Source organism: Meleagris gallopavo, assembly GCF_000146605.3.
Source record: "Meleagris gallopavo isolate NT-WF06-2002-E0010 breed Aviagen turkey brand Nicholas breeding stock chromosome Z unlocalized genomic scaffold, Turkey_5.1 Chr41_random_7180001955500, whole genome shotgun sequence".
In the NCBI taxonomy this organism is placed as follows: Eukaryota; Metazoa; Chordata; class Aves; order Galliformes; family Phasianidae; genus Meleagris; species Meleagris gallopavo.
Genome location: NW_011101115.1, coordinates 1,471 through 13,177, shown reverse-complemented (window position 1 = coordinate 13,177; position 11,707 = coordinate 1,471). Strand labels below are relative to the sequence as shown.

At 34.7% G+C, this 11,707-nt stretch overlaps 1 protein-coding gene across 3 annotated transcripts; it reads left to right on the top strand.

Moving 5' to 3' along the window:
* The first annotated feature begins 32 nt into the window (after nt 1-32).
* On the top strand, nt 33-11,370 carry LOC104909309 (kinesin-like protein KIF27). 3 transcript variants are annotated; one of them, XM_019610887.2, is made up of 12 exons: nt 33-1,957; nt 2,600-2,775; nt 3,136-3,269; nt 3,807-3,962; nt 5,003-5,130; nt 6,031-6,228; nt 6,617-6,727; nt 7,460-7,636; nt 8,219-8,434; nt 9,428-9,634; nt 10,449-10,647; nt 11,147-11,370. In XM_019610887.2, exons 1-12 carry the CDS (start codon nt 1,682-1,684, stop codon nt 11,353-11,355), a joined length of 2,187 nt encoding a protein of 728 aa, XP_019466432.1. In that variant the 5' UTR covers nt 33-1,681; the 3' UTR covers nt 11,356-11,370. The 3 variants fall into 3 exon arrangements, with proteins under 3 accessions (XP_019466432.1, XP_010724800.2, XP_019466433.1); XM_010726498.3 differs by having other exon boundaries at nt 5,003-5,208; XM_019610888.2 differs by lacking the exon at nt 6,031-6,228 and having other exon boundaries at nt 5,003-5,208.
* The last annotated feature ends 337 nt before the right edge of the window (nt 11,371-11,707 follow it).

Sequence of the window (11,707 nt, the reverse complement as noted above, 5' to 3'; positions counted from 1 at the left end):
AAATGGGGAGGTTGATGGCCCTGCCTGTGGCAGGGGGGCTGGAGATAAATGATCCTTGAGGTCCCTTCCAACCCTGACCATTCTGTGATTCCGTGATATTCTCCTAGCATTGCCTGTCATGTGGATGATAGATCTGATTTTTTGAAAGGGAACAACATAAATATGGCTAGTGCTCTTCTCCTTATTCTTCTTTTTCTCCTTTTTCCTCTTCCTTACTCATGACTTGGGGAGAGTAGACTAATGAAAGGTAAGTATACTAATCATCATTTTTTCTACCATTTGTTACTTTTTTTGTTCTGTCATCTCTGAATAGGTTTGTTGTTTTTTTATCCCACTCAACACAGTGTCAGTGTATTGCACCACGACAATGCTTATAATATTAATTCTCGATTATGCAAGATATAATTTATGTATAGAAACAGCTGCATTTTAGGCAAAAAATCACAGCTGTTTCAGTACTAGAGACGAGAGACGCTGAGAACTCCCAGCCACCAGTTTTATGTACTCAATGCACTAAATTGATGTTTTTATTTAAAAACATATGAAAAAACAGTGTTATAATTAAAAGCAAGTGTTTGAGGCAAATGGTTTAGAATTGTATTCACGGGAACGTGCATTTTGGTGATACACGGAGTACTGAATGTAGCATGTTGTAAATGTTTATACACACACGTATTTATATAACATGATGTGTTGAGACGGTACAAGGGTAGCAGGGATAAAGGATCTTAAAAGAGTTAAAAACAAACAAGCAAACAAACAAACAAAAAAAAAACTCTGCAAGGTGGAATTGGTGTTTACTTCATCCAGAATCATAAAATGCGTGGTATTTGTATGTATATTCTATTTTTTATGACACAAGAACATTATGCGTTGTATTCCAATGTCAACTTGTAGAGTATTGTTTATGTATGTGGAAAGAACTTGCAGTCTAAGACAACCAGATGTAAATGGTAATACAAAAAACACATGATTCAAAGTAGGAGAACGCATACATGTGGTTGACTACCACCAGCTGTTCTTCAGATTCCCTGTTTTTGGCAGGCCAGACTTTAGAGGTATTCTAAAAGGAACAAAGGGAGTTGAAAATCGATACAGTGTTGGCCTTCTTGAATGAATTATTTCAGTGGAGATAAGTAATTTTGAACAGTGTGCAGATACTGGTGTAGGAAAGGCAGATGAGTAAGTTTTTCAAAGTAACATTACCAAACATTTGAAGTTGAGTAGGAAAGAATGAAGTAGTTGGTCTCTTGGGTTATGTATGCTTTTGTTTACTAATAAAAATGATCTTTAAAGTAAGACTGCTTGAAGAGGAAGCCTGTGCGTGATTAATTATTTAAACTTGAACCATATGTTTCTTTTGAGCATGTTTCTTGAATTACCATTTTATTTCTTCATAAACGTATAAATAAAGCAATCTGCGTCTAATAAGCATGTCATCACCTTCTCACTAGATGACTGGATAAACTAATTTAACTAGGATAGGGTCCTTCTAAACAAAAATGTCTCTAATAGCATTTACTGGAGTTTGGGAGTAGGTAACATTAATGATATGCCAGATAATTTTCAGCTTGTTGCAGAATTTGGCTATGCACTACAGAAGAATTTAAGGTCAATAAACAATTTACAGGATTCTTGACCTTTGTAATGAATTTTGAAAAGGTGAGTATGATGTAACCTGATGATCAGCAACAGCTCAACAGTTTTGCTTTTCTTTGTTGTTGTTTGTTTGCTTTTATTTTCTAATGAGAATGAGAAAATGGTGGAACAGCAGATCCTTATTGATCAGCTAAAAGAAAAACTGGAGAAGTTTACAGTTGTGAAAACACTGGACATCTCAAGTGCTTGTGAAGATGAGCCTGCTGTTGTGGCATCTGCAAGGAGGCCATACAGTGTCCCACTTACAAAGAGTCTGCTGCACTCACTTCACCCAACTTCAGGGACAGAGACCCGAAAGGTAAGATCTACCTAAATGTTACATTTTTTTTAATGGTTATAGTTCAATAGTTAGATTAGACGTAACAGTCAACTGCTGTTCAGTTTCCGATACTGAAGACTCTGAACAATTACTTTTAACATTGCAACAGATTGTATGCCACAATTGTCCAAAATGTATGGGCTAGTATTTAGAATCATGAATGGCTAGAGTTGAAAGGGACCTTTAAAAATCGCCTAGTCCAACCCCCTGCCATTGGCAGGGACATCTTTCAGAACTTCAGGTTGCTCAGAGCCCATCTAAACTGATTTTGAAAACTTTCAAAATTTGTCAGAGTGGTAAAACTATTGTCTTTTCTGGTCTTTTCCTGGGATTTTTGAGGCTTCACATATGAAACCTAAGCAGAACTGAATGATTATTCTGCATTTATTCATTGAATATTTGGAATAATTAGTTGATATTGGCATCTTCTTCTGCACTTAGAGCAATTTTTCTAAACTCTTGAAGAACCTTCTGTTACAAAGTAATTCAGAAATGCTATTGAAAACATCCGTAATCTTGCTCACAAACTCAGGCAGTCAGACTGCCGAAATGAAAAACTATTGGAATATCAGTAATGAGTTACTAAATTATTACAAGTATTACTTGGGTGGTTTTTGGCAGGTGTATACCAGTCCCCCTGCTTTCTCCTTGGCTCGGATGATGGCGGGATTCCGTGCTCGCAGCCAGATGATGCTGAGCTGCATAGAAGATCAAGATGAAGTCCTTCGCTGCCACCTCTCTGATGAGAGTGATGGAGAGGAAGAAAATACACATAGTAAAAAGAAAAGCTCGTTTAAGTAATTTTTTGTTCTTTATTTTTTGTTACAGACCACTGTACAACAGAGGAAACACTACTGCCTAATCCTACTAGAATGTGAAGCCATCTTTGTGGCTACTTAAAGTGAACTTATGAGATGAGCTGGGCATGTTAGAAAGATTAGTTTAAGAAATATATGTATTTTTTAATGTAATAAAGATTGCATGTATTCTATTTTGGGCCAGAATTCACCAAAAATATCTAGAGGGGGAGGAGGAAGGTACAAATACTTCTGTGAGCTTTCTCAGTTTGGTATTCTCTTTTAAGGTTGGGTACTTAGCATGGAGCTAACAGAAAAAAATAATCCTTTGTGTTTGAAATGCTTTCCATTGTTCCTTAGGCGTACAATAAACCGCACATGGACACGAAAACAAGCTTCTCTGTGCTTTCCCTTTGACTTAATTGACATGAAATGTCAAGTAGAAAATTCAAGTTTATCCAACAAATCTGCACTACAGAATGACACTCACACAGGTAAAATGGAAGTTATGAGAGTAAATCAAATTAGATATTATAACATCATAATATGCAAAATTGTGTTTATCACATTTAACTATTTTTCCCATAAAATATGTCTGATACAAATATTTTTTGTTATAGCTGAACATAAACATATTTTTTTTTCTTTCTGAAACTGACAGCAGTTGCCTTAATGTTTGAATAATTGTCAATGGTCAGAAAGTGTTTCACGTTCAAGAGCTATTTAGATATAAATCTCTAGTGCTCATTCAAGGAAAGGAAATGGATGCTGTTATTTTATCAGATGCACTGAAAAGGTTTAAATACTATTCTATTTTCTAATCAGGGTCTTGAAATGCTCATGCATCCTATTGTTTCTTTCTCTGTTTAGGATTATGGTAGGGAAAAGGCTATTTGCACTGTTCTTTCCATTTCGTTCTTTCACTTCATATGCTAGATGTCTACACATACAGTATTCCAAAGCACTCTCTTTTTGAAAAATAGTGTGTTCCATTTCATCCTTCATTTCCACATTGCTTTGTATATTTCAAGGTGAAGAGATTGACAGTCTCCAGAAAAGTCATGTTTTTAACATGCAGAAGTTAAAGAATTCAGAGATAAGACTCACTGAGGCCCAGCAGAAAATTAGAGAACTTGCACTTAATATCAAAATGAAGGAGGAACTAATTAAGGAATTGGTAAGAACAGGTAAGTGGCTACTAGTGGACAAAATGAAATGAAGACATTCAGAAATAAGAAAGAGAAAAGAAGAAAAAAATTCTGACATCCTGTATGTCATAGTTTGTATATAACCTTCCTATGCAAGAATACTTCTGGTAACTTGAAAATTCGTGACTTACATAGATTACTTGCTATGACTGCATTGAAGGCTGTAATTTTTTATTATGGCCTACTCTGCTATGATATGCAGATGTCTTTGTTGAATATTTGTTGTGCTTTGCCGCTTATTCAGTTTATGCACTAACAGTGTAATTTTCCTTGTAAGCTTAGAATTGCTGATTGCTTTGTGGGCATGTATTTGTTACATGGTGTCTGGGATAGGAAAGAAGACATGACACTGTGTAGGGAATGCATGCATTCCAATCACAGTAGTAGAGATGCAGGAATCAGAAGTGGAAAAGGTTAGTGTCCCTTTTAGCTTATACCATTAAGCCTCTGACCTGGTAGAAGCTAGCATTATGAAAACTCTAAAGGTCTTTCCTTACTACTTTTAATCACAGTCTTCTTCTGTGTACAGATTCTCTCAAGGCTGTCTTTTGGCATTCAGGAAGATTCTGTACCCCCAGAAAATCATACCATGAGGAAGATTGCCCAAACACGGAAAATTAGAGGGCAGAAATACAATCCAAAGTTGTTTACTGATTACCAAGTTGGAAGTTGAGTAATAAATAAACAGTGTAATCTTCTGTGAAAAAGAAAATTGATAATCTATGAAATACAAGGTAGACATTTTGTCAAAGACTGAAATAGGCAGAAGAACTTTATTTGGCACTTAAATGGTGCTTTATTTGGTCACATCAGATGACTCATTGAAGAAATCAGTTTTAAGATTCCTTGGTTTATCTCTGTCTCAGAATTATAAAGGAATTGTTTGATTTGGGTTGGAAAAATATCTCATAAATTTTCAGTTTAACCAGAATGAAGTAAATAATGATTAACTATGTGTTTAATTAAGAAATTTCAACTGATGATCTTGCTGTTTTTGAACTATTTGGATATGGTTCAAGGTAAGGATGCACAGTCTGTAAGTAGACAATATACTCTGAAGATATCTGAGCTGGAGCAAGAATCTGAGCAGGCCAAAATGGAACTGGCTGAAACACAAAAGCAGCTTCAAGAGCTGGAAAGTAAGGAGGTGAGAGACATTCAAGAGAAAGCAAGGTTACAAAAAGAGTTCCGGAAAAAGATGGATGCAGCTAAGTTGAAAGCGCAGGTATTTTTGACGTGACCGTTAGGATTTACAAATGCCTGTTTAAATATCGTCTTTAAAATCTTTACTGCTTGTGAAATTCTCACCAACCTTACACAGCTAAAGTTGATTGGATTAAAGTAGCCAATGAAAATGTTAGCACAATTATATTTAATGCTACTTAACAAATATGTAGTTAGATACACTCCCGGTAAAAAGAGTTGGATAATATTAAATACTTAGATACAACTCTATCGTACAAGAATGTACACAAGTAGGTTACTTCAAGTTTATTAGCTGCTGTAAATAAAATTTCTATTTTCTGGAAATGTATAAAGTGTATAAGTTCTATCTTTGAGCAAGTCATCATGATCATTTGTGATTATGTGTTTGTAATACAAGATTCGATACCAGCCAGTAACTAATTTTAAGTTCTCTTGTGGGCCAGCTTAAGTACTCCATGTCTCTTGGTCCTAGAATGATGGGCCAGACAAGCACTGAACATCAAATTCTGACTTATTTACTTGAGTTCAGGATCAGAACCTTAATAAACCTTCTTATCTCTGCACATTATCCTGAGCTGTTGCTTCTGGAAGAGTTCACTACCTTCACTGTGTTACCAAGTATGAACTGTATCTGTGCCTTTTCATGCTGCTTCAGATTAGTTCTGCCTTTCCTGATTTTACCCGAAGGCTTAGAAACCACAGAAATAATGAGTGATTATTGTGGTAAAATTTAGTAGGTTTTGGTGACTGTCTGAACTCAGTGAAATAAAGAATAAACCTGAGTCACATTACAGTTTTAAATTTTCTTGCTACTAAGATGAAATTTGCCATGAACATTCAGGCCTTACAGAAAAAGAAGCAAGACTCTAAGAAACTGGCTTCGTTATCTAACCAAAGTGAAAAACAAGCAACAGAACTTGAGCAGAACATCGTTCAGATGAAGCATCAGCAGACCTTGCTAGAGAAAAGACTGCATGAAGAGAGTGAAAAAAAGAAGCAACTAGAAACAGAGATTCAGCGAGACCAGCAACAAATTAAAGTAGGACTATTTATGTGTAACAAAGAATGAGATTAGCCAATTTTGCCTCTTTTTTCCCCAAAACAATGCACTATGCTGCCAAATTTTAAGTAGTTCTACATAATCACTTCATTGACAAATTCACTGAAGAAATTGTGTATAAATATTTTGACAGAAATGTTCTATTCACCCTTTTCCTCAGCTTCTTTAAAGAAATGCTATTGTGTGATGTCTAGTCTTGAGTTGCAGTTTTACATGTAAATTAGGGTTGATATTTCAGTTTACATACTTGTGTAGATTCTACCATAGAATGTATTTAAAAACAGGCTGACTGAGGCAGAAAGAATTTTTTTGCGTTTCTTTTTGTTGGTGGTGGGGTTTTTTGTTTATTTTATTTGTTTATTTATAGGAACTGCAGCTTAAGATGGAGCAACAACAGAAGATTCTTACACTTAAAGATAAAGAGATTGCTGCATTTAAAAAGAATAACAACTCTGCAGGAGCTTCACAGAAGTCAGAGGTAGCTAATATTCTGTAAGCCAGTGTGGGTGCCGAAAATTAAAAACAAACAAACAAATTATTCATCCCTAGTCATTCTGGTAAAGTAGGTGTTCTCTGTAACAGTGCTACCTGCATAATTTCAGATCTGGACATTGGGATATGAGAATTTCATGAATTATCAAAAGTCTTTGAAGATGAAAATAAATTTTAAAACAAAGTGAAATAATGGTAGCTTGTTAAACATACATGTATTATACCCACTGATAGACTATTACTTCAGAAGGAACTTCTCTGAGCAGGATCAGAACTCTCATTTTTCTGTCTTTCAGCATTTTAGATTCTTCACTAAATGTCTTTCCTCAAATATTTGGTCCTAGGGGCAACTATAATGGAGTGAGGAAGGGCTAGCAGAATTCTCGTGGTACCTTCCAAACCTAGTTGGTCTCTTTATATATATGGCACTTATTTATATACCAGATCACAGGAAAAGGGTATTTTTCATTAAAGGCATCTGGTAAAAAAAATGTTTAAATAAGATGTAGCAATATAACACTGCTGAGCCTCCTTTTAAATCAGCCCAATTTTTGTATTATCCAGAATCAAAATTTTGTTGCAGATATAATGTTAAAATTAGAAATGTCATTTCCTTATATAGTTTATTGGTTATTCTAAAAGATGAAAAAACAGAATCATAAAATTCTGATCCAAGAAGTCCTCATTAATGCTCTCTGTATCCCTATTTAAATTACAGAAATTAGAAGAGCAAAAGAAATGGCTGGACGAAGAAATGGAAAGAATTCTCCAACAGCACCGACAATTAGCAGAACTAGAAGAAGATTTAAAGAAAAGAGAAGCCATTGTAGCAAAAAAAGAAGCACTATTGCAAGAGAAAAGCCACCTAGAAATCAGGAAACTGAGATCTAGCCAGGTAATTATAAGAAAAAGACATGAAACTCGTCACAATTGTAGCACTTACTGAAAGACTATAGAAGGAGGTCAACCAGATAATAGGAGAGATTTAAGCCATGTGGCTTGAGCTTCTAGTAGTGACATTAAATTATGGTGTGGCTTGAGGAAATCAACATTTTAAATGTGAATAATACAGAACAATCACTTTTATTCACATTTTGTCCCCAGATTCCAACAATAAAACAAAAAATTGAATACTGGAATACTGTTATTGCAGATCATTAAATAATGATATCTAAAAATGATTTAATCTTTGTGCAAACTAGAGAACATGGTAGATAAATTTCACGTTATTTATTTATCTGTAGCAAAAGAAATAGTAATTGAAGTATAATTATCAAACTTATTTAATGTATGTAGAAAACTGCGCATTTGAGTGGTTCTGTTTCACCTTCTTGGTAAATTTTATTATAACTGTCTACTCAGTTTGTATGGGGTCCCATTGCAAGAAGCAAGTCTTTCACTGTGGAAAGTGACTCATCTTGTTTCCTCTGGAAGGAGTGTCTCAATTTTATATCTATTGTTTCTGGGTATTTTTTAGGCTTTAAATAAAGATAGTCTGAAATTGTCTTCTCGCTTAAGTATGCTGGACCAGGAATTGTGTGATAAAAGTATGCAGCTTCAGGGCAGCACTACTGAAGACAGGACAGACATTCTGGAAAAAATCCAGGTTCTTCAGAAGGAAAGAGATCAGCTGCTCACAAGAAGAAATAGTGTGGATGAGAAATTGAAAGAGGGTAAAGTGTTGTCAGCTGAAGTAAGTAGGCAACCTTGAAATAAATTTATAGGTTTTAGACGGTAATAAAATGTTCCAGTCATGGCCTAAATCTCCCAGCAGTAGGTAAGCTAGAACCAGGGAACTTAAGTTGGCTATTTTGGTTAATAATAATGCTGAAATACTGCTATGTAGTTCTATTTTCATACAAGTTAAAAAAGTTTATATTCAAAGAGACTTTACCTAGTGCTTTGATAAATTCCACTACCCTAAGGATTATCAAACTAGAAGTAATGAAACTGGACATACATGTTTATCCTAAGCAATGATTATAATGTCAGGACACAGACAAAGTAAAGAATTCCAATTGTGATATTCCCTGATTCTCTTAAAAGAATTTTGTGAAAAAGCAAACTTCACCTGAAGGCCTCCATAGAATCACATTGAAAATAAATCTTATTGTGTGGATGTTCCACACTAGAGTTATCAGTATAATTAAGTTGAAGGTATAGCGTACATTTATATAAAATATACAGATTTGGTTTATGTCTTGAAAAGCAGTGTGGGCCTGTATATGAGCTGATGATGAATTAAAAAGAATCCTATTCATCTCACTCCACAGAATCTTCGGCAGTACTTCGGGCTATTCGATTCTATCACTTCTCTGAACAGTTCATGGTCACAAAACTCCTAACTTATCTGATTCATTTATGAATCTGACAGAAAACTGCTGCAACCGAAAAAATATTAGTGGAAGTCAGACTGTGGAGAGGGAGAAGGAAGAGAGGATAAAATTTATGCTTTTATGGTGATAAATCAATTGTTTGAAATATTTGTTCTGGAGGGCAGAAGTAAAAACAATTTCTAGATTTCTATTCTTCCTCTTACTTTTCCCATTCCATTCTCTGTACTACTGCTACTAGTTTGCCTTGCTCTTAAATTTCGTTTCACTTTTAAGAATGAAGTTAATGTCTTATGTATACAAAGATTAAATTTACACTTTTTGAGAAGATTTAACTCCATGTTTCTCTGCAGGAAGAGCATATCCTTTTCCAGTTAGAAGAAGGAATTGAAGCTCTGGAGGCTGCTATTGATTACAAGAATGAAAGTATTCAGAGTCGACAGCACTTGCTTAGGTCTTCTTCACAAATCCTTACACAGAGTGAGGATAACATAATAGGAAAACTAGTTTCCTTGTCTGCTGCTGAACTTAGAGCTATCCTTTTCAGATATTTTAATAAGGTATGCACTGGCTAATGAGTAATATTTTATCTGATTATCTGTTGCTGTTCTAGCTAATGAAATGAAATGGTGTCAATTAGCAAAAATCAATTTAACAAGCTTTTTGAGAAAGTCCACTCAGGTTACATACATTTGTTATCATCTCAAGGTATTTCGAATCCTTACATTAACATAAATAGGATGCTTGTGTGTTAATTTCATATATCTTGTTTTGAGGTCACCAGATTAAAAGATCTTTAAAATCTGGAAATTTCCTTGCTCCTTTCCACTGTTCTGTATTGCTAACTTTTCAAGCATGAATATGCTTAAATATTGGTGTTATGTTAAAATTATTCCCACTTGTAGGCTATGTAAAGGTCAAGCTAGTTTTGGAATGGATTTTTTTTTTTCCAAATTCGGTATTAAATCTCTGCAAACACCATGTTATTTGCAGACATGTGCACAGACCCAGGAATTTGGAAATAAAATGAAATACACTAGGATATGGTGTGTCTTTGTGATATTGGATGAACTTTAGGTGGTTTTGTGAAATTGTCCAAGGGTGGTACACAAGTTGGAAGTTTTCCAGAAAGAGGAAATCATTTTTATAACAGTTTAAATTCTGCACAGAGCATTAAAAAATCCATTAGTCCATGTGATCAAAATGTGCTGAGCTTCTTTCTAAAGAATGAACTTGTAGCAACAGGTAAATCTGTTTCCAGTATAAGATCACAGCTCATAGAGACAATTGCTTTTTTATGCACTAGCCTGTTAAGCAGGACTATAAATGCTTTTCTTAAAATGGTTAGAGAAATGAAATGTATTTCTTTCTTAGATTGTTTGCCTGCGTGAGACTGAACGTAAGTTACAAATGCAGACTGAAGAACAGGAAATGAAGGTCATAGAACAGGAAAACATAATACGTGAATTAGAATCTGCACTTGAACACATCAAGTTGCAGTGTGATAGGCAGCTGACTCTACAACACAGAGAACATGAGAAAAAACTACAATTGATACTGCATCATTTCAGAGGTGTGTGTTTGCTTGTTTGGTTTCAAAAAGGGATGGTACAGTAAGCATTATCTTTAGCTGCTATTGAGAAATACTGTATTTTCACTAGAAAAAAAAAAAGACAAAACAAAAACAACAACAAAAAACCCTATCTGAGGTACAAGGATACATTTTGTCTGTTACTATTCTGATATTATATAGTATGCTGCTGAACTGACACACGGTGCCTGCATAAAAGAAAAAACAGTATTTAAAAAAGAATATCAGAATTGTCATATTTTCGTATGGAATTTGCTGATATTGGAAAGTTTATCCATCTATCTTTGTTTTCTAAATACTCCTATTAAAATTACAAATCAGGTTGACGTGGCCTTTTTATCATGTGTCATGCTAGTTTACATGCACACACAGAAAGAAATGTATCAGCAAGATGCAGGACATATTCTATCTAGCTGGGCATCTTGATTTTTGTCACAGAGGAATAGGTGTTTCATTCTGAAACTAATTTTACTTGTCCTAGAACAAGATGGTGAAGGTATTGCAGAAACCTTGAAAGAGTATGAAATGAAAGTCCAGCAACTGGAAAAGGAGTTATTTTTCTACAAGAAAACCAGCAGAGAGCTGAAGAAAAAATTGAAAAGCTTCCTTGGAGAGTCATCCCACCAACTACTCGCACCCTCTAAATGTAAGTACGTTATCTTAAAATGCTTTTGCAATTGTCCATTGTGAAAACACGATATACATCAGATAGACATAAAAACTGTATTTTCACTGAACTTACTGTTCTCCAGGAATATACTCTATCTCCTCCAGTTTCAAAGGAGAGACAACTCTGGCTTGTAAATGCAGTAATGGTATTTATCAATCAGTGTTCTACATTCTTGTTTGCTTTTCTCTGTATTCTAGTATAATTTCAGCAGTTATACATATTAATATATATTAATCACTGTTGTGATGAAGAAAATGGTATTTTGCTACCCGGATGGCTGTGAATGACATGGTAGTTAACAGCTTTGTAGCATGCTACACCTCAGATGTCAGTATTTTAAGACCTTAATTAACTTAATTCTGCTGCTAGCAC